This window comes from Tamandua tetradactyla, chromosome 7 (genome assembly GCF_023851605.1).
Source record: "Tamandua tetradactyla isolate mTamTet1 chromosome 7, mTamTet1.pri, whole genome shotgun sequence".
Lineage (NCBI taxonomy): Eukaryota > Metazoa > Chordata > Mammalia > Pilosa > Myrmecophagidae > Tamandua > Tamandua tetradactyla.
The window spans coordinates 84,078,130-84,101,101 of record NC_135333.1 but is presented as its reverse complement, the minus strand read 5'-3'; the positions used below and the strand labels follow the sequence as shown (position 1 = coordinate 84,101,101).

The 22,972-nt window shown below is 38.6% G+C and overlaps 2 protein-coding genes across 2 annotated transcripts in view; one reads left to right on the top strand and one right to left on the bottom strand.

Annotated features, from left to right (window-relative positions):
* The window catches only part of GYS2 (glycogen synthase 2), a 76,564-nt gene extending 67,561 nt beyond the window's left edge, over positions 1 to 9,003 (top strand). Inside the window, exons 16-17 of the mRNA XM_077170249.1 lie at positions 4,001 to 5,508; positions 7,982 to 9,003. Of these exons, the coding sequence (XP_077026364.1) occupies positions 4,001 to 4,222 (222 nt within the window). The 3' untranslated portion in view covers positions 4,223 to 5,508; positions 7,982 to 9,003. The remainder of the gene's footprint in view (positions 1 to 4,000; positions 5,509 to 7,981) is intronic.
* Positions 9,004 to 11,401: 2,398 nt separating this feature from the next.
* SPX (spexin hormone) lies at positions 11,402 to 18,189 on the bottom strand. Its single transcript, XM_077167941.1, is given in 5 exon segments — positions 11,402 to 11,531; positions 15,913 to 15,997; positions 17,305 to 17,367; positions 17,919 to 17,976; positions 18,103 to 18,189. Coding segments are annotated over 5 exon segments (312 nt in total). The 3' UTR covers positions 11,402 to 11,512.
* Between the last annotated feature and the right edge of the window lie 4,783 nt (positions 18,190 to 22,972).

Here is a 22,972-nt window from a genome sequence, read left to right as displayed (position 1 = left end):
CTTTGTATTAGACAGTCATTGTTTTAGAAGTCGTTTGCATTAGCTTGCCAGCTGTCAGAATATGATATACCAGAAATGGAGCAGCTTTTAAAAGGGGAATTTAATAAATTACAAGTTTACAGTTCTAAGGAAGTGAGAGTGTCCAAATTCAGGCACCAAGAAGAGGTTATCTTCACTCAAGAAAGGCCAGTGGGTCCAGAACACCTCTGACAGCTGGGAAGTCATGTGGCTGGCATCTGCTGGTCCCTTGCCCTTGGACTCTGTTGCTTCCAGCCTCTGTTTCTGTGGGGATTTCTCACTTTGCTTTTCTTGGGCTGGCTTTCATCTCTTGGCTTCCCTTCACTTTCTTCAGGTTCTGGTTTGCTTAACATCTCATGGCAATGTCTGCTGGACTCCAAGTTTCTCCAAACATCTGTTTCTCTGTTCTCCAAGTGTCGGCATCTGTGTCAGCTCTGCTCTGAAGTTTCTGTTGACTCTCTCTGTAGGCTCTATCGTTTCTGTCATTTTTCCAAAATGTTTCCCCTTTTAAACACTCTAGTAAACTAAACAAGAGCCACCAGGAATGGGTGGAGCCACATCTCCATCTAATCAAAAGGCCACAGCCACAATTGGGCATGCCCCATCTCTGTGGAGATAATCTAATCAAAAGCTTCTGACCTATAATATTGAATCAAGATTAAAAGAAATGACTACCCTCCACAAAACTGGGTCAGGATTAAAACATAGTTTTTCTGGGATACATACTAGCTTTAAACCTGCACATTATTTCAACATAAACTGGGCTGCCTTTGCAGCAAGTGAATTTTCTATCCATAGGGTACCTGTTTGTCAAAAGTAATTCAAACACCACAAGAATTGGAGTAGATGAGATTTATGTTCCATGCTGCACTGCCCACCAGGGATCTTCTTCTAAGGTGCATCTGGATGTTTAGATTCATGAGACTACCATTGGCCACACTGTCGTCAGTTAGGGGGATGTAAGATAGGAAACAGCTTGCAAGGAAGGCAGAATCAGGCATTTCTCTTCCATGGGAAGATTCCTTGCAGTAGTCTACACAGCTGTCAAGGAGTTAATCTTCTTTTCCTCTTCTGTACCCTTAATCAGGTGGTTCATGTGCAGAGATGAGATGCTCACCAGTGGGAATGGCTTCACCTTGGTGTAGATGCTCCATAGCCACAGGAGCCAATACTTCATGTAAATCTCCACAGACAAATTTCCATGTTCCCTGCAAAGAGTATACCAATTACGAGAGCCACCACCTTTAGGCGTGCCCCAAAGTTAGGGATTCCCACCACGTATTTATAGATTCTCTGAGTTCATGTGTAATTTATGTAATTGACCAGCCATGGGTTACTTTCACTATAAACAATTTTGCCTAATAACACAACTGGCATTCCACCTACATCAGATTTCCAGGTTAACAGAGCTAGAAAGATAACCAAAGGTCAGATATGTTCCTAAAGAATGAGGAAGGGTCTTCTTAATCATTTACCTATAAATTCCAACTCCTGTGTTTATGATTTTACCACTCAGAGAGTTAAATTCATAGATCATTTAGAGTAGAGGCAGTCACTCAGCTCTTTGATAATTCAGGTATATTCATCCATTTATCTGTTTATTAAACTAATATGTATTGAGCACATATTCTGAGCTAGGTTCTAAGTGCAGGAAACAGCTCTTCTTTTTTCACTCTAGCAGCAGAAATTTGATAATATAGGCCTGGCCACGGAGCTAAACATGTTTCATGCATTTACCCTTTTAATGCTTAAGAAACAATGCTGCAAATAGGTGTGATTCCCATTTTTTTAATTAAAAAATTTTTTTAAAACATAACAACATACAAACACAAACATTCTAACCACATGGTAATTCCATTCTTGATATATAAACAATAACTCACAGTATCTTCACATAGTTGTATGTTCATCATCATGATCACCTCTCAGAACATTTGCATCAATCCAGAAAAAGAAATAAAAAAGAAAAAATATATATATATACACCATTCCCCTCCCCATCCCCCCCACCACCAATCACTGGCATTTCAATCTACTAAATTTATTTTAACATTTGTTCCCCCTATTATTTATTTATTTATTTATTTATTTATTTATTTTTTCCACATAATTTCCAAAACACCTATCTTTAACCTCCAAAACAATATAAGAACCTTGGAATTTTACCTCTGATCACCCCCACCCCTGATTTTTTTCTGTTGACTTGTATTTTAGTTTTACCTTTTAAAATAATCCATGTTATTATGATTGTTTTATACAATATTATTTTTAATCTATATGTTTTACTCATCTGTTGAAAAGGTAGACAAAAGGAGCATCAGATACAAGGCTTTCACAATCACACAGTCACATTGCATAAGCTATATCATTATACAATCATCTTCAAGAAACATGGCTACTGGAACACAGCTCTACATTTTCAGGCAGTTCCCTCCAGCCTCTCCATTACTTCTTGACTAACAAGGTGATATCTATTTAATGCGTAAGAATAACCTCCAGGATAACCTCTCGACTCTGTTTGGAATCTCTCAGCCACTGACACTTTATTTTATCTCATTTCGCTCTTCCCCCTTTTGGTCAAGGTTTTCTCAATCCCTTGAAGGTGAGTCCCAGCTCATTTTAGGATTTCTGTTCCATGTTGCCAGGAAGGTCCACACCCCTGGGAGTCATGTCCCACGTAAAGAGGGGGAAGGCAGTGAGTTTGCTTGTTGTGTTGGCTGAGCGAGAGAGGCCACATCTGAGCAACAAAAGAGGTTCTCTGGGGGTGACTCTTAGGCCTAATTTTAAGTAGGCTTAGACTATCCTTTGTGGGGTTAAGTTTCAGCCTCTTGCTTCGGTTGTCCCCACTGTTTGTGAAAATTATTATCAAGAATTCTCCACTTGGGGAAGCTGAATTTTCCCCCTTTCTCGCCATTCCTCCAAGGAGACTTTGCAAATACTTTTTGATTCACTGTTCAAATCACTCTGGGATTTATCAGGGCATCACTCTGGACAAACCTACAAAATCTTATGCGCTACTCAAGGTTCCATGTACTTATGGTGTTCAATTAGGCAGTCTACATAAGTTATATTAGGAAATGCACTAGTCAAAATATAAATGGAAACAGCTCCTTTTATATTGCTTTCAGGAAGCATATCTGAAGCTATAAATGACTATACATATATGATGCAATGATAATATATGCAAATAATTTAAATTCAGAGCAATATATTCTGTAACACATCTCTATGTTTGTAAATATGTACTCCTGGAGGGCTGGGATCATGCTATTCAACCTCTGTTGCCTCAGTGTCATAATGGTGCCTGAAACATAGTTTGTTCTCAGTAGGTGTTTATTAAAATAAATTAGTCATGAAATTTATTAGTTAGAAACTCAGTTAGAAGGGCAATCTGATTAAAATCTAGTGATATTTGCTCAACAACTGAGATAACAGCAACTGGTGGAATTTCAAAGTCAACTAAGTGGCTTCACTTCCATGATTTTCTCTATTCTTTCTGTGGGATGTTCAGGATGTTCATGTCCTGAAGTTTTGTTGAGCACCTGAACGATGAGGTAGAGGCTGGCACTATCAACAATGTGTAATGACTGTTGAATTCAAAGGTTCTGGAATTATTACATCCCTGGCACAGATCTTGGCTCTGCTGTGTGATATTGGTCAAGTCACTTGACCCCTCTAAGCTTTGATTATTCTTCTGTAGAATGGAAAGAACAAATTTATCAAAGTGTTTTCGCAGAGATTAAACAAGGCAACATTGTGTATGGCACCTGGCACATATTATTGCTTAATACAGGATAGCTGTCTATTTAGTGAATTTCTCTTGAGTTTGGTGGTACCAGAATCAAAATAACTTAAAATTAATAGCATCTGAAGATCACAGAAGATATCAAACAATGTTCTTTATTAAATGTAAACTTATTATTTACATTATTGAAAAACAAGAAGTTGTCATAATGGTTATGTCTCATTGTGTCTTTGGCAGACGGAAGGATTTAAATATCCAAGACCTTCCTCAGTGCCACCTTCTCCTTCGGGGTCTCAGGCATCCAGTCCTCAGAGCAGTGATGTGGATGATGAAGATGAGGATGAGCGATATGATGAGGAAGAAGAGGCCGAAAGAGATCGAGTAAACATCAAGTCCCCACTTTCTCTGGTTCTTGTTCCTCATGGGAAGAAAAAGTTGCATGGTGAATACAAGAACTGAATTCCTCACTTACTGAACAGAGCTAGTTTAGTAGGAACAGAATAAGAATGATTATTTAAAGGATGAAAATGCCAAAATTTTCATTTTCTTCTGCTAAATATTGCAATGGAGGAATTGGGCCTAAAAAGTGAAAGCAACTAAGTGAATGTCATTTTGATAAATCTTAAAATCCAAGTGAGTTTCCCCAACTCCTTTTCCTCATAAATTTAAGCATGAGGAAGAGTTTTAATTAAAGGGGGAAAGACCAGAAAGAAGGGTTTTAAAAATGGTTAATTTAAGCAGTAAGAATTTGTCTTCTACTGTTTTTTTTAACCTTTAAATTGTCATCATTGTAATCCTTTGCCTAGAATTTATATAGCTTCTATACGCTACCAAACAAGTCTCCCCTTTCCCACCAAAGAGTTTGATCTTATCCATGATTGTACGCCGCCTACTTTTAAAAAATAACCAAACTTTTTGTGATCATTTGCAGTTCCCACATGAGTCAGAATCATGAATTTATATCTAGCTTTGCAGAGAATCAGGTTTGTAGAACAACAGCTCTCCAGATCCTGATGCATATTTATGTCACTTATGAAACCTAGAATTTGTGTTCATATTAATGATAAATAGATGTTACCATGGTCCAACTGAAACAATTTTCCTAATGTTTAAAATGGAAAGCCTTTAAACAAATTGGCCAGTTTTCCATAGATGAGAATATAAAATGATACAAGTACTATATTTTCAGTCCTCCAGGATACAAGGGGAACGAGAAGAGGAACTGGTCAAGTCTACTTGGGGAGGTCCAGTGAAGCTTTATAGTGTGAGCCCAAATTTCTGTGAAGTAACATGGGAGATACAAATGCCCACTTCACATGCTGGTTGTGAGAATTAAATTAAATTAGAAATGAACTCTTCCTTAAGGAATTTATAGGTTAACTTCTTTATTGATCAGCATTCTCCAGAGCAACAGAACTGACAGGATATATATGTATGCAATATTATGAGATTTATTGCAGGAATTGACAAGTCCGAATTCTGTAGGGCAGGCTGCAAGTTGGGAACGCCAGTGACGATTCTGATGAATTCCCCAGAAGAAGCTGGCTAGCTGAAGTAGAGCTAGAAATTCTTCTTTCTGACTACTGAAATCATCAGTTCTCCCTTTAAGGCCTTCAACTGATTGGCTGAGGCTTTTCTTATTGTTAAAGGCAGTCTCCTTTGTTGATTGTAGATGTAACCAGCCATAGATGCAATCAACTGACTAATGATTTAAACCTATGAAATACCCTCCCAGTAACAATCAGGCCAGTGCTTTCTTTTTTTTTAAAATTTTTTTATTAATCAAAAAAAAGAAAAGAAATTAACACAACATTTAGAAATCATTCCATTCTACAAATGCACTCAGTAATTCTTAGTATCATCACATAGATGTATGATCATCATTTCTTAGTACATTTGCATCGATTTAGGAAAAGAACTAGCAAAACAGCAGAAAAAAATATAGAATGTTAATATAGAGAAGAGAATTAAAATAATAATACTAATAATATATATATATATAAAAAGGAAAAAGAAAAAAAACAAAAACAAAAGATACAAACACACAAACAAACAAAAAACCATATTTCAGGTGCAGCTTCATTCAGTGTTCCAACATAGTTACATTACACTTAGGTATTATTGTGCTGTCCATTTTTGAGTTTTTGTATCTAGTCCTGTTGCACAGTCTGTATCCCTTCAGCTCCAATTACCCATTATCTTACCCTGTTTCTAACTCCTGCTGGTCTCTGTTACCAATGATATATTCCAAGCTGATTCTCAAATGTCGGTTCACATCAGTGGGACCTTACAGTATTTGTCCTTTAGTTTTGGGCTAGACTCACTCAGCATAATGTTCTCTAGGTCCATCCATGTTATTACATGCTTCATAAGTTTAGTCTGTCTTAAAGCTGCATAATATTCCATCGTAGGTATACGCCACAGTTTGTTTAGCCACTCGTCTGTTGATGAACATTTTGGCTGTTTCCATCTCTTTGCAATTGTAGATAATGCTGCTATAAACACTGGTGTGCAAATGTCCGTCTGTGTCTTTGCCCTTAAGTCCCTTGAGTAGATACCTAGCAGTGGTATTGCTGGGTCGTAATCCATTCTGCCATTGTATGTCTTTTGATTGGGAAATTCAGTCCATTAACTTTTAGTATTATTACTGTTTGGATAATATTTTCCTCTACCATTTTGGCTTTTGTATTATATATATCATATCTGATTTTCCTTCTTTCTACACTTTACTCCATACCTCTCTCTTCTGTCTTTTCGTATCTGACTCTAGTGCTCCCTTTAGTATTTCTTGCAGAGCTGGTCTCTTGGTCACAAATTCTCTCAGTGACTTTTTGTCTATAAATGTTTTAATTTCTCCTTCATTTTTGAAGGACAATTTTGCTGGATATAGGAGTCTTGGTTGGCAGTTTTTCTCTTTTAGTAATTTAAATATATCATCCCACTGTCTTCTAGCTTCCATGGTTTCTGCTGAGAAATCTACACATAGTCTTATTGGGTTTCCCTTGTATGTGATGGATTGCTTCTCTCTCGCTGCTTTCAAGATCCTCTCTTTCTCTTTGACCTCTGACATTCTAACTAGTAAGTGTCTTGGAGAACGCCTATTTGGGTCTATTCTCTTTGGGGTGCGCTGCACTTCTTGGATCTGTAAATTTAGGTCTTTCATAAGAGTTGGGAAATTTTCAGTGATAATTTCTTCCATTAGTTTTTCTCCTCCTTTTCCCGTCTCTTCTCCTTCTGGGACACCCACAACACGTATATTTGTGCGCTTCATATTGTCATTCAGTTCCCTGATCCCCTGCTCAAGTTTTTCCATTCTTTTCCCTATAGTTTCTGTTTCTTTTTGGAATTCAGATGTTCCATCCTCCAGTTCACTAATTGTAGCTTCTGTCTCTTTAGATCTACCATTGTAGGTATCCATTGTTTTTTCCATTTTTTCTTCTTTGTCCTTCACTCCCATAAGTTCTGTGATTTGTTTTTTCAGATTTTCTATTTCTTCTTTTTGTTCAGCCCATGTCTTCTTCATGTCCTCTCTCAATTTATTGATTTGGTTTTTGAAGAGTTTTTCCATTTCTGTTCGTATATTCAGCATTAGTTGTCTCAGCTCCTGTATCTCATTTGAACTATTGGTTTGTTCCTTTGACTGGGCCATATCTTCAATTTTCCGAGCATCATCCATTATTTTCTGCTGGTGTCTGGGCATTTGATCAGATTTCCCTGGGTGTGGGACCCAGCTGGTTGAAAGCTTTTTCTGTGAAATCTCTGGGCTCTGTTTTTCTTTTCCTTCCCAGTAGGTGGCGCTCGTGGCGCTCGTCTGTCTGCAACGGCAGTCGGCCCGGGAAACCGCGCGTGGAGGTGGGGGTCGCTGGCCGCCGCGGCTTGGGAGAGTGCCGGTCCTAATTGCCCAGCTGGCCCGAAACGCCAAGCGTGACGGGAGGGCCCCGCTATCCAACGTTCCCAGTCAGACCGGGGAGCCACGTGCGTGGAGGGGACCCCAGTCGCCAGCCGACCCGGCCGGGAAAACGCACGCCCCTCGGGTAGCTCACCGCAGCAGATTTTCCCTGCCCGTTCAGCTGTTCCAGAATGGGGTACGCTGTCTTTTTGGTCTCCGTCGTGACTCCGGGAGCTGTTTCGTATTGTTTCTGTTTCTTTAGTTGCTTTTCTGGAGGAGGAACTAATACCCGCGCGTCTTACTAAGTCGCCATCTTCTCCGGAAGTCAGGCCAGTGCTTTCTTGACCACACAACTGGATCCCATAATCTAGCCAAACTGAGACATGAACATCCTTCCCAACTCCTCTTTCTTCTAAGGCCAGGTAATATAATTTAACACAAGGTTGATGGGATATAGGCTTTCATTGTCATTACCAGGTAAAGAAGAAATGCCGGGTGAAGGTTATTTTAACATCCCCAGGGCCTCTTTGCCTCTCTTTCTCCACCATCAGGATCACAATGGTGGTGTTGTGAGGTGGGGGTAAGAGACATCCACCTAGGAAACTCAGGGAAACAAAGAAAAACTGAGATCCCAGGCTGGAAGCCACACGACCACAGAGAAGATAGGACTGAGGGACAAAGAGGGGAGGAGCAATTGGGAATGTGCTGAAAGTCTGATCTGGAGGTGGGTTGTTCCAGTACATGTATGTGCATCAGAGGCAGAAATTTCCCGATTTCAAAATAAAAGCCATTCCATTATCAACAAAACAGAAAATGACAAGTGCTGGAGAGGATGTGGAGAAAGAGGCACACTTATCCACTGTTGGTGGGAATGTCAAATGGTGCAACCACTGTGGAAGGTAGTTTGGCGGTTCCTCAAAAAACTGAATATAGAATTGCCATACGACCCAGCAATACCATTGCTAGGTATCTACTCAAAGGACTTAAGGGCAAAGACACAAACGGGCATTTGCACACCAATGTTTATAGCAGCGTTATTTACAATTGCAAAGAGATGGAAACAGCCAAAATGTCCATCATCAGACGAGTGGCTAAACAAACTGTGGTATATACATATACATACGATGGAATATTATGCAGCTTTAAGACAGAATAAACTTATGAAGCATGTAATAACATGGATGGACCTAGAGGACATTATGCTGAGTGAGTCTAGCCAGAAACTAAAGGACAAATACTGTATGGTCCCACTGATGTGAACAGACATTCAAGAATAAACTTGGAATATGTCATTGGTAACAGAGACCAGCAGGAGTTAGAAACAGGGTAAGATAATGGGTAATTGGAGCTGAAGGGATACAGACTGTGCAACAGGACTAGATACAAAAACTCAAAAATGGACAGCACAATAATACCTAATTGTAATGTAATTATGTTAAAACACTGAATGAAGCTGCATCTGAGCTATAGTTTTTTGTTTGTTTGTTTGCTTGGTTGTTTGTTTGTGTCTTATTTTTTTTTATTATTATTATTTTTATTTTTTTCTCTATATTAACATTCTATATCTTTTTCTGTTGTTTTGCTAGTTCTTTTCCTAAATCGATGCAAATATACCAAGAAATGATGATCATACATCTATGTGATGTTAAGAATTACTGATTGCATATGTAGAATGGAATGATTTCTAAATGTGTTAATTTCTTTTTTTCTTTAAATAATAAAAAAAAGAAAAAAAAACTTTATGACACAAAAAAGCATATGAAAATCTAAAGAATTACTAGTTCCTATTTGAAGACCTTTATGAAGTTATGTAATGAGCAATGGATTTAAGTTTGCTTTTGTTTTTGCAAAAGTTGCATATTCTCTAATCTATTCTTTTTCACGTGTTAAAACATTTTTCTTCTCACATTGTAATGTATCTGTTAAATGTATATACTGCTTGGAATAATGCCTGGCACACTGGTAGAAACTATATAAAAGTTAGTTGTTGTCCACACACACAAAAAAATAAATAAATAAAAAATAAAAGCCATTAACGTGAACAATTTTTGAGCTCTACTTTCTTGCTCATTTCAGTTTTGGAAAAGACAGAAATAAAGAGATTTGCAAAGTCACCCTAAGGGAGATAAAAATTTACAACTTACTGGGGATAGGGTCCTTTGTGATTAATCAGCACAACTGCACAGTATTCAAGGAGTTCAAGTATTTGTAATACTTGGAACTGATACTATTTTAACAGCTATTGGATATTTCAGTAGCTTAAAAAAACTTAGTTTTAGTGTGAAATACTTGAGATTTGAGAAATATTGCTCTTCATAATTGCTGAAGGAATTATTTAATATGATAGATTTTTAAAAAGTGTTATTGGAATAGACATAATATTTATGTACAAATTTGTCAGATGAATAAATGAAAATAATTCTCATTAAATTGGACATATTCACATTGTCTAGTCTAGTAAATCCCATTTTATAATCAAAAGTGCAAACATGATTAATGACAGGTGCCTATTATTATGCCATGTAGATTTTTAATGCTAGTATATAATTTTTAGCAGAGATCAATGTTACATTATCTGGTTTCATTATTCAATTATGAAACAAGATACAGACAAATTTTATAAGCAGAGTTTGATTACTTAACATAGTAAAATTGCAATTCCAAGTTACAGAGACATTCACATATATTCTTTAGCTTCTAACTAACGACAATATACCAAAGATAGCATGAATTAACAGTACTTTCCTTTAGTAACATATATTATTAATAACTGAATTAATTAGGTCAAAAATATTTAACATGGCAGCCATATTTTAATTCAGAAAAAAAATTATTATGCTTGCTGTAGGCATGTGAATTTTTTTCAGATGAAACCAACTTGACTCAGAAAAGGAGTAAATTAGGCATATTACTATGCACTCATGTTTGTCAGGATAACTTTATATAACTTTATGATCTCAAAACCTGGAGCTGTAGAAAATCAGAGTAAGTGATGCCTTGAGTCTGTTAAGCGTATTTAGCTATGGAAAACTGGTTTACTCTAAAATACTGGTGTATTCCCTTCGTACAATATAGACATGAGCACAGCATTTCTCCATCTGCTTATTATGAGTAGCTATTAGATCCATGTTTCTAGACTGACTTTGGGGAGATCCTGGAAGAGCATACAGGGAACTCCCAGTTACGGATCTTCAGCAAAACTTCCTTCAGCTCCAGCCTCACCTGCTGTCCCATCTCTCAACAATTACACTGAAGTATTCTTATCACAGGGCTTCTTCCCAGTCACCCCTTGTCTCTCTTTTCTACCTCATTTCCATTTATGTTCTTACAACTGACCTCTCCCAGATGAGCTACAGAGAGAACTGCACTATCCTCTTTCCCATCCTGCCATGCATTTCCCTCACCCTTACCCTACTTGGGTGGTGAAAAGGGGGAAAGGAGAGAGAGAATCACTGCAGAATAGTAAGAAAAAGAAAGAATGTGAGCAACAGAAAGAAAAAAACAACAAAAATATTAGGTCAAGAAAGGGATAGATTGTAACAAAAGAAAAGGACACCCAAAACAGTCTTCAGCTTTATAATCTCCAATGGCCTAAAAAATTCAAATTATGACACAAGGGGATCTAAATTGAACAACAAGCAATGAAATTAATGACATTCTCAGCTAAGAACTCCACATTATTTTTGCTTCTAAAAGGACAAAACTAGTTGTGTACCTACCTAAGATTACAAATGGAGTAAAAAGGGTCTGAGGGCTTTATTCCCTCCGTTCATGTTTTCAACAAGAACACAATGGTAATTAAATGTAACTTAGTATATTTTCACCAGTTTAGCAGACCCTCTTCCAAGAATCTGTTTTGCTCACAGTTTTCGCCTCCAGCTGTAAGAAAAAAACACATATAAACTAGAAACACAGCCTGCATTTTTTTGGATTAATTTTTTTTAATTTGTTTATTAATTTAAAAAATTTAACAAATGAAATGAAATAAAACATTAACATAGTCAGTAATTCACAATATCATCACTTAGACACCCTGCATTTTTAAAGAAGAAAAGGTAAGATGAAGAGAACCTTGGAAAATAAATATTTAGCCCTCTAAATTATGGTCTATTGTACACTCTGCTGCTAAAAATTATTTTAATAATAATTTTTAATAATAATTTAAAATAATTTAAAATTTTAAATTTAAGTCCAGATGAGTTTAGACTGATTTGGTTTAAAAAATTTTCCTCTCAGTTTGAGATCCATTAATACATTCTCATTTCACTTCTTTATCTCCATAAGGGATGAAACTGCAACATGATCCTGGGTTCACAAATCTTGCTCTGATAAGAATACTTTATGTCAAAATACCCATCATTAGAACCATTCATTTATATCAAGGTATTGTCTCTATACATTTCCTGTTAAAATGCATCTTATTTGGGAAAGATGACCTAGGAACACATTTGCAAATATTTCTGTATTAAGTGAGCTAGATCACTTGGGGGGAATTGAGACAAAAAAGAAGGGACACTTGTTAGGTGAATGGGACTGCAAAGCTTTAGAGCATGAGGCACCACAGTTGAGGGTGGGGACGGGGAGTTGTCAAGGAGCAGACTAGGCCAGGTACTGGGACTGGAAGAAGATGGAACAACTAAAACCTGTGATGATGTAGGGAGGCGTGGGCACAGGCAAAATGCATATCCTAATTTTCAACAAGAGCATCTCTAGATTAAACCACTTTCCCTCAGTTAGTTGCAATGTAATTTGAATACCTGGGTTACATTTTAACCTGAATTGCTGGCACATTTGGTAATATTGTAGACAATGGGCTGCTCTTTAAAGGGAAAGGGGAAAAAAGGGTACAAGAAAGGTATCCTTGTGACAACCCCACGGAAATAGAAATCCCTTGTATATCATAAGAGGCTTCCAAGTAATACCTAGAGACTTTAGTATGGAAATACTGAAGAGACTAACAGTCAATATATCATATGGGAATCCAAATCCTTTACAGCAATTTAGACTGACAAAATTTTGCTTTTTCCTTTCATATCAAAAACAAACCTCTCAAGAAACTTCAATAATTAAAAACTATTTTCCAAAAAAACAAGGATTTAAATGGGGACCAATAGTCACATCCTTCCCTAAAATTTCCAACAAAGATACTCCACTTTCTCTTTAAAATATGCTCTTCCTTTCCTGTTCCAGTTTACTTTCTTTTCTGGTTCTGCACATCTTCACAACAATCAAGTCTTCAACTTCACTATCAACTAATCTCTACCTGGATCTCCCCCTACGGACTTGGAACATGGATAAGTGATTCGTGATTCTAAAAACAACCACCTTGGATGAAGCATCCCCTTCCCACTACTCATCTGTTTCTCTAGTTCCTTTAAATATAAGAGTTCTGAAAACTAGAGAGCCATGCCAGCTGTCCAATACCTTAGTCCGTTTTTTTTTCTTAAGTCTGAGTTTACATTCTTGTCCTAAATTCCCTTTAAACAGCTTTTCAAAAGGGACACAGCAGCGACACATCATGTCACTGGGCAGAGATGGGTGAGTCTTATGGAACACTTTAAATATAATCTTCCTTTCCCCTTGATTTCTGTATTTTTACTAAACCATTCTGCTATATTTGATGTTGCTGATCACTCCCTTCTTAAAACTTCTTAAAACTTCCCATCCTTGACTTCTGGGATACTCCATATTCTGCTGCTTCTTGTACTTTTGCCTACTCCTTTTAACATCCCTTTGCTATATGCCCTCCATCACCAAGCCCAAGGCCTAGGAAAGATCTCCATTCCCATGATTTCAACTTCTTCCACTGGCTCTGTATGTCCAGTTGCTCCCAAACCTGACTGATGATCATCAGAAGAACTTGGGGGAGTTTCTTAAGGATACAGATTCTGGGACCTCACTCAAGTCATATTGAATCAGAATCTTCGAGCCCATGGCCAAGAAATCTCTATTTTCAGCAAGCTCTCCAAGTAATTCGGATGTGACAGTCCATAAATGCACACTGGAGGACCATTGATTTATACACACTTTTAAAACTGGAATGTCTTAAACATCCTAGTTGAAGGATGTACACTGAACTGAACTGAACTCTTCCTATTTGTAGAAATTTTCTTTCCCTATCATGGCATCACCATTCTAAAATCTCACACTTTGAAAACTGTGCTTGACTTTGTATTCTCTTTTATCCATTTGGCTGACAGCTATGCCCATCTTGTTATTTCATCCCCTTTCTGCATAACTGCAGAATGGAATTGGGCCTCTCCATCGATTCCCATTGTCTAACTGCATCTCATCACTTCGCTCCAGTATTACTTCCCTGGTTTCCTTCTGGTCTCCCCACTCCAGTCTCTTCAACATGGTCCTTTTTTTTTTTTTTTTCTAACTTGGCAAAATGACATTCTGCAAACCCAAACTTTAAGTGGTCCATGTCATGGCATAACTGAAAGAGCTTTGGAGACACACAAACTTGAGTTAGAATCCCAGTAGCACTTCAGACTAACTGTGTGACTTGAGGCAAGTAAATATTCCTCTTTATGACTCAGTTTTCTGAGCTATAAACATTAGCAACAATATCTGATGCATAGTACGTGATCAGTTTTAATTTTTGTTATTACTCTTATTTCCTATGTACCAAATGAGACTCATCTTCCTTCACCATGTCGTCTCTGTGCTGAAAATCCATATGGCATTTTATTCCCTCTGGTCTTTATCCCAGTCCCACCATGTGTCTGCTATGGTGGGGAATAATTTGCTTAATCTCTCTGTGCCTCTGTTCTCTCATCTGTAAAATGTGTATAATAGAAGGGCCTACCTCCAAGGGTTGTCATAAGGATTCAATTCATAAATCCATATCAAGTGCTTAGAACAGTGCCTGGTTCACTGCATTATAGTAACACTCAAAATATTAGCCAATACTAGGAGTCGCCTGCTACCGATGCTATGTTCTGCTATTGCACTGGTTGCTCACCCTATATATTGACTGCCTCTGCCATTCTCATACCTTTCATTCGATCAGCTCTCTTCTCTACCCAACACTGTGCCTGGCACCTAGAGGACATAAATATTTATTTGCTGAATTAAGGAATGTAGCCCTACCTCCTCTCTCACATTAGCCCTGGCCTTACTCGGAGTTCAAAATATATTTTCGTCCCACTGTCTTTCCTTGTCTCTCATAGTTGTTTTTTGTTTGTTTGTTTTTACAACAGAAGCTGTCAGCTTGATGCTGGAAAGTGCCCTCTGCTCTTTTCCCTTCTCCCACATCACCCATCCAATACTAAGTGCAGGCACATGTACTTTCTCCATTAGCACAAATGTTAGAGCATTGAGCCAGCAGCATAAGCTCTGATTACCAGACCACTCTCTATATTATTTAACACATTTTAATATTTGAATGATGTAAAAAATATGGCATCATTACGACTTATAAGAGGCAGTACTCTCGGTCTATTTATTATGCTTTGATGACTTCTATTCTTAATAGTAATAAAAACTGCATCCCCTGTTACATTTGTCTCTCACAACATCCTGCACACGAGTATCACTATTCCCTTTCACTGAAGTGGCTTGGGGTCAGCCAGCTATGAAGCAGCAGAGCCAGGATTTGTGAGGCTTCAAAGCTCTGGCTGAAAACTAACAAGCTTCCTTAATTCAACTAGTAGTTTGAATGCTACTTGAACAGTGTTTCCATTTGAAAATCATACCTAATCCTGGTGTAGAAGAAACTATATAGAGTGGTCAAAATTACACAGGCTTAGAATTAGAACAGCTTCATATCTATTAGGGTGAACCATATCAAGCTGCTGTGTTTGTAAATCCAAAGATGGTTGAAATTCAGCAACTTCATTTCGTTTAATCTCTATTCACAAGCAACTGGATTGTGATCACTTAACCTCTTTTGGCCTCAGTTTCTTCGACTATAAAATAGGAAGTAGAACTTTGACCTCTCTCAGTTCTAGGAGTTTATTATTCCATGTTTTCAACTTCTAAAATGAGAAAAAAAAAGTTACCATAAACTATGGACTGTGAAATTCTCCAGTCTCACCAAGGGAATGTTTTTGTATTCTTGGGACTCATTAGTGAGATAAATACTGATCTTTATATGACAAACATCATTGTGAATTTCTGGGGGTGGAGGGGAACAACTGTTAGTTATTTTTAAAAAATCTCAATAAATAAAGTCAACTTTGTTGCATTCAACACAAAATTCTAAAAGTAAGCGGAGTGTCTGTCTTGTAGTCAGAAGAGGTCACCATACTTGTACCTTTCTTGCGGTTTCTGCCAGGCAGCCAGTAACAGGGCTGCTGCCTCGGGAAGAGTTAGTGGTTGGGAATTTGGGCTACGCCTTTCTGGAGAAACAAAAATGTATACAGATGATATTCAAATTTAGACATCATACAGCTCAGTCCTGTTACAGTACACCATAATGCTAGGAAAACTTCTACAACACACATTTTCAATACCTAAGCCAAGGTCCCTTTACAGAGAAGACTGATCTTCATAAAAAATATTTCACACTTCCCTTGGAAAGTGCTAATAAATATTTGGTTGCAATGTTTTATAGGGTAGGATAAGAATAAACCATATACTTGAATAATTACATGAAAACAAGGGACGATTAAGATAAAAGAACCTACGAGAAACTTCTCTCTTCACAGCTTAAAATGTTCTCTCTCTAAACAGAAAGGTTTAGATATGATGGCACTTAGGGTTTGGACTACCCCTTCCACCTTGAGATAATGATTCATATTTTTGGTAATTGTTTGGCTGAAAAAGCACTAAATATTCAAAATTATTTCAAATCTAAGTTGACAGAATTTTGAAAAACTGTCCTCATTTAACACAAGCCATAATTTGTAACTAAAATGGGGGAATAGTATCCTCATAAAGCAAATTCATTTCTTCAAGTTTGCAGTGTCTTTAAGCTTAACAAATATGTGTTAAGCACCGACTACACGTTCAACACTGTATGTGGTATTTTCCTATACATAAATATGCTTTTAATTTGCAGCATTTCAATCTTTAACATTTTATCAGTTAGCTGCATTTTATTTTTATTCTAAAGACACTGAAAGGTTTAGCATGAAAAATAAGTCCCTGGCCCCATTCTTAATTGCTTCCCCACCTCTTAACTATATCTTGTTTTGATCCCTTTGATAGTCATCTTCGTAATATAATTGCTAAAGGCATACGTTTAAAGTTTCTAGGTTGATCACCGTTTTCATCCTCATCATCGCGTTTAAGAAGATTGTAAAGGACTTCAAAAAGTATTTTAAACGTGTAGCTATTTTTCTAGAAGCAATTGCACAATTCTTCCCACCCCTCTTTCCCCCCGTTGCGGAACCTCCAGCCTTGGCCGCGCGCCTCGTTAACTCCCGGGGGCCAGAGGGCGGCCCTGCTGAGCAGCTGCGACCCACTTAAACTCCCCGAGCCGCGGCCCCAACCTCCTCCGTCCCTTCCACCTTTAGTGCAGGGAGGCAACAGATCCCAGCTCCGGCGCTCGGCTGCCAATTTGAGCGCGTCCCAAGACGGCTCTATCCCCTAGCGGGCCCCAGACCCGCGTCTTTCCGAGTGGGGAGATGTCTTTGCAGGGCGGAGCGCGCCCTGCGGTCCCGCCCTGCTCTCCCGCCCCGCCCTCATTCCCTCCATCACTCACCTGGCGGCGGCCGGTCGGAGAGATCCTTCCTCCGGGTCTGGTCGGAGAGGAAGCGGCGCCCCTCTGCAAAGGCGAGACACGCGGCTCAGGGTCCGCCCGGTCCGGGACTATCGGGGGTTAAATTACAGCCGCTCGGCACCCCGCAGTCCCCAGGCCGGGTGGCGGTGGGACGGCGGCGGCGGAGGTGGATTGCTCCTGGCCAGTTTTTGGGCTGCCCGGCTTCGGGCACTCTGTGCGCATCCCCGCTTCACGTGCGCAAGGCTGAGCAAGGCGCCTCGGCGGAGACCAGGAGGAAAAATCCAGCACACCCACCTGCGCCCTGCGGGACGCCCAGAGAGGGCTTTAGATGGGCGTTAACCCTTAGGAGCCAGTGCGGTGTTTCCCAGGCAATCCCAGAGTCCTCATTTATTGCTCATAATTAGCGCGCTTCCCCACCTCTACCCCTTAACCCTGTCACTTTTCATAGTTAGCTCAGATTAGGAGGCCTCAGTTATTGAAAGGAAAAGACTCAATATTATTCTCTCCCCCATTACCCGCCATCTGTCCCATAGATTCATGCAGCCCTAAAGGTCTTCCATAATTGCTGTAGAAAGAGCAAAGTATGTGGAACATACGTGCACCCTTTAGGTAGAGCATAGCTTGAGGAGTCCAGTTCCTTCTTTCAAAGAGACTCTACAACCCAGAGAGAACAGTGATTATTAAGACTTTGCAACCAGTCCTCTATTAGAAAAAGAATAAAGGAATAGCAGAGGTGGGCACATATGTCATTTAGGAGCCCTAGATTTTGCGTTTGATTACCTGCCGAGCACTGCTGAAATTCCCCATGAAAGAAAACACCAGGAAAAGAGCCAAGGTTGTTGTCACCAGATTTCTGAGTCCCTACATGGAACAATCAACCAAGGGGGTGTGGGTCATTTTTGTGCCTATAGGGTCTTCTGCTTCCTTCCTTCATACTATGTTCTGTTTTCATACTCAGTATGTAGGGGCATTTCTCCAATCGAATCCACCTTCTGATAAAGCCAGAGTACCTATTTTAAAAAGTATTTAGAAATATATTCTTTTCATTCCCTCATTCAAATGAGAAATTGGGTGAACTAAGTGCATTTTTTTTTCAGTAAAATCAAACAATTCCGTTACTTTTAGGACTGCTCTTCAATTATCCTTTAGACTCTACAATGCTTATTTACAAAAAATTTGCTAGAAGTTTCAACAACTCTCTTAAGTAAATAAAAACTTTACTTACCTTCATGTTCTGTTCCTTTCCCAAACCCTGCAATAACTATCACCTTAGATCTGAGTTTTCCAATCTTTTCTGAAGTGGGGGCTTTTAAAATCTTAGTGTCAAGGAACCCTCCCCAATTTGCAGTGGAGTTAGGGGGTCCACAGGGACTTCTTGTCAGTCTCAAGATTGAGAAGATCTGATGACTCCTCCAGGGAGAGCCAATTGCAGGAAGTCAAGGACATCATCTGTTTAGACACTGACCACATCAGCTAGGAGACATTCGGAATATATCAGCATCATTGCCTTTGCTTTTCCTACTAACTTCTTAATTAATAAGGTGTCTTTAAAGTAATTATCACTAAAAAAAAAATGACCGATAGCCCAGGCAGAATCAAAAGTAACTTGACTAAGAAAACGCCTTGGGTAACTAACTAGCTCTCAAGCTATCACTAATGACTAAACATGAGTCACTTGGATAGAACTGAAAAGGTTAAGGAATCTCAATGGAATTTGACATCACTCATTCACTTATTTATTCATCCATTTGATTATTTAACAAATATCTATTAAATGTCGACTGTATGTCAGTCAGTTCTCCTTTTAGTTTATAAAACACAGCCGTGAAAGAAAAAGACATGGTCTCTGTTTGATCAGATTTACCAGCTAGACAGGGGAGAAATGCTCTAAGCTGGTGAAGAGGCAAATAAGATAATTTCAGAAGGTTTTCAATTCTAGAGTAGAGTTAGCAAGATGATGTGCTAAAGAAGGGCTGCTTTAGGGAAGGTAAAAGTTGAAGACAGTCTTGAAGGTTAAGGCAGAGCCAGACTTATGATGAGCAGTGGGAATTAATATTCCAGGTATTCCAAGCAGAAGAGAAAAAAACAGAAACAAAAACAAAACCTTGAGAGTGCGAAGAGGTTGGCTTGTATGATAACTAGGAAGGAGGCTAATGGAGCCAAAATCGTATGGGTGACTGGAAAGAATTCTTGAACTTAGGCTGGAGAGGAAGAAAGGCCCCAGTTCACATGGGAGCATAATTATAAGCAAAAGTGATGATGGCTAAATTGGGGTGGTTCCAGCAGTGATTGGTTAGCTGCAAATGAATTTGGGATAAATGTTGGAATTAGAAAATACACGCTTTATGGATAAGTAGGTGTGATAGTAGGAAGAAAAAAGAAATCAAGGATAGTTCTTAGGTTTTTGGCTAAAATAACTGGATGAATGATGAATCCCATTTAATGAAACTTGGGAGACTTCACGAGGAAATGCTGCAGGGAGGTAAAGATCTGTCATTTGGGCATATTGAAATTAGAATGGGTATCAGATATTCCAAGTAGGAGAGCAAAATATATACTTGCAGTTGCAAAACTATAGAGTTCAGGGAAAAGATCACTAGCTAATAAATATTTTTGAAAGGCAGGAATATCAACCCATAAGGATTGAAAAGGCTGGGATTGAGTGAGAGCACTTAGGGAGTAAATGGAGCTAGACAGGAGGGACAGGGACAGAACCGTGAGAAGAGACCTATAGAGGCTGAGCAAAGGAAGAGTCAGAAAAGAAGGTTGAAGTGAAGCAATCAGAAAAATAGAAGAAATTCCAGGAGAACTGGAATTGGGGCCATGGAAGCCAAACGACTTACGTTGAAAGATTGAATAAGATGAGGAACAAGTAGTGTCCACTGGATTTGGGCATATGATGGATTTTTTTTCTTACGTCAGAAGCTATAGGAGAGTGGGTTAAAGGTGAGTAGGCTAAAAGGAAATAAAGACAAGTGTGGATAAGCTTTTTGAGAAATTTTGCTGGAAGGAGAAAAGGAAATATGAGGTAGAAAGTGAAAAGTGGCAGGGTCTAGAGAAGTTTTGTTTTGCTTAGTTTTGTTTTTTAAGACCTTGAGTATAGTGAAAGTTTATTACTCTTTTTGGCCTTCCAGTAAATCTGAACTCTTTTGAATTTTAAATTATGAATTATGGAATTATGAATCTTGAAGGGAGGCAGAGTCTTCCTTCGATTGTACAAGCTGAAAATTTCAGATGCTCACTTTTCTAGTTTCCCTATCAGGTAATGTGTGGGTATATAACACAGGCTTCACCAATCAGTTGTAAACCTGCTCAGATGGATAATCTGGAGTTAATCTTTGAGAAAATGGGAGTCAGGAGAAACACTTTCCAGTGCGGTAGTGGTTATACTAAGGTTGAGTTTCTGGGACATTACTGATTTACAATGCTAATGGCAGATTCTAGCATTCACTGCTTTCAGCTCTGATTCCAGTGGCTTTCTCTCTGAACTTCTGTGGGTCCTTGATTGCTCCTCTGGGGACACCACTCTGAGTCCTGTGTCCTGCAGGTCTCCTCTCAGAATCTCTAGGGCTTCTCTCTCCTGGTGTCCCTTCATTTAGTTTCATCTCTTTGTTCTCTATATTGGCTCTGAACTCTCAGTATGTTTTCTGCCTTTTATACTCTTCATAGAGGACTCCAGTAAAAGGATTAAGACCCACCTTGAATTGGGTGGGTCACATCTCCATGGAGACAACCCTAATCAAAAGGTCCCCACCCATAATAGGTCTGCATTTACAGGATTGGATTAGAAGAACATGGCTTTTCTGGGGTACATAACGGTTTCAAACCAGCATAGTCAGTAAATGAAGTAGAAAATAGAAAGTAGTTCATAGGTAGAACCTTGAGGGATATTTATTCCCTTCAAGGAATAAATAAATCAAGAAAGAGCTGGAGCCACTGGTGTTGTGTTTTAATTCCACTGTTTTAGGAAAGGAAGTAAATAGCTAAAAGGCAAACACTGAAAACTTGATACAATTTTAATATTGTTTATATATTAGATTTTAGGATATTGATTACAACGGATTGTAGCAACTACAATTAAAAATGAGCAATAAGAGAAATAAAATATATACGTTTTAGGGCAGACTATGGTGACTCAGCAGGCAGAGTTCACATGCCTGGCATGCTGAAGACCTGGGTTCGATTCCTGATGCCTGCCCATGCAAAAAAAAAAAAAAAAAAAAATATATATATATATATATATATGTATATGTTTTAAATCAAGTTATAAGTAAAACCTAATTACTAGATCACTAACAGGTAAAATGCCTTTCTCCCTCAACCACATCATGAACATGTATAGGTTTGAGAAAGAGGGACAGGAAAACGAATTGCCAATAAATGTGTTCTGAACTTGCAATTTTAAGGAAAAATTAACGTGTGGTTTGTTTATAATAGTTTAGTTGATGAATTCAAAAGCAGAGGTTTGATGTCAAAGCTGCCATTTTCAATGTAATATGTCCAAATGAGGAGAACAGTTTTGACATGTTATCAATATTGTAGTCTTATTAAAAATATGCCAGATTTCCAAAGGGCATAGACCATCAATAAAATGTTTTTGTTAATTCATAAAAGTTTTACGATTTTTAACATCTAAACCTACAGATGGACTAAGGAAAGTTATTTGGTAATGTCTGGTTTGAAACTGTTATGTACCCCAGAAAAGCTAAGTTATTCTACTCCGTTCTTGTGGCTACAGACCTGGTGTGGGCAGGCTCTTTTCATTAGGTTGTTTCCATAGAGATGTGACCCACTCAATTCAAGGTGGGTCTTAATCCCCTTGCTGGAGTCCTTTGTGAGAGGATAAAAAGACTGTAAAAGCCCAGAGTCCAGAGATGTTTAGAGAAAGAAAAAAAAAAACACCCAGAGATTTTTGGAGAGAACTTATAGAGTACAGAGAGCAGAGAGATGAAACCAAGGGAAGGAAGCAGAGAGAGAGAGAGAGAAAAATGCCCAGAGATGCTGTTCTAGTTTGCTAACTGCCAGAAGGTGATATACCAGGCAGGGAATGGCTTTTATAAGGGGGAATTGATTAAGTTGCAAATTTTTAGTTCTAAGGCTGTGAAAATGTCCAAATTAAAGCAAGTCTATAGAAATGTCCAATCTAAGGCATCCAGGAAAAGATACCTTAGTTCAAGAAGGTCAATGACATTCAGGGTTTCTCTTTTGGCTGGAAGGGCATATGGCGAAGTCGACTAGTTTTCTCTTTGGCTTCTTGTTTAGTGAAGCTCCCCAGGAGGCGTTTTCCTTCTTCATCTCCAAAGGTGTCTGGCTTCACCGGCTCTATGGCTCTTTCCACGGTAAACTAAGAGTGCTGGGCACAGTAAACTAAGAGTGTCTCATAAGGAAGACTAAGCGGAAAGGTAAAGACTTCAGCTGGGGCAGATCATTAGATTCTTTTACTTTATGGCTGATGAAAACCTGCTGCTTCCATGGGGCTGGAATGAACACGTAAGAGGTGATCCACAGGACAGCATCAGAAGAGCTGGAAGAATTAACTTCCACTTATTTAACATTTATGGAGCATCTACTAAATGCTAGGAATTAGAGATAAAACATTACAAAGAACAGATCATCAACCTAAAGTACCCATTTTCCAGAGGAAGACAAT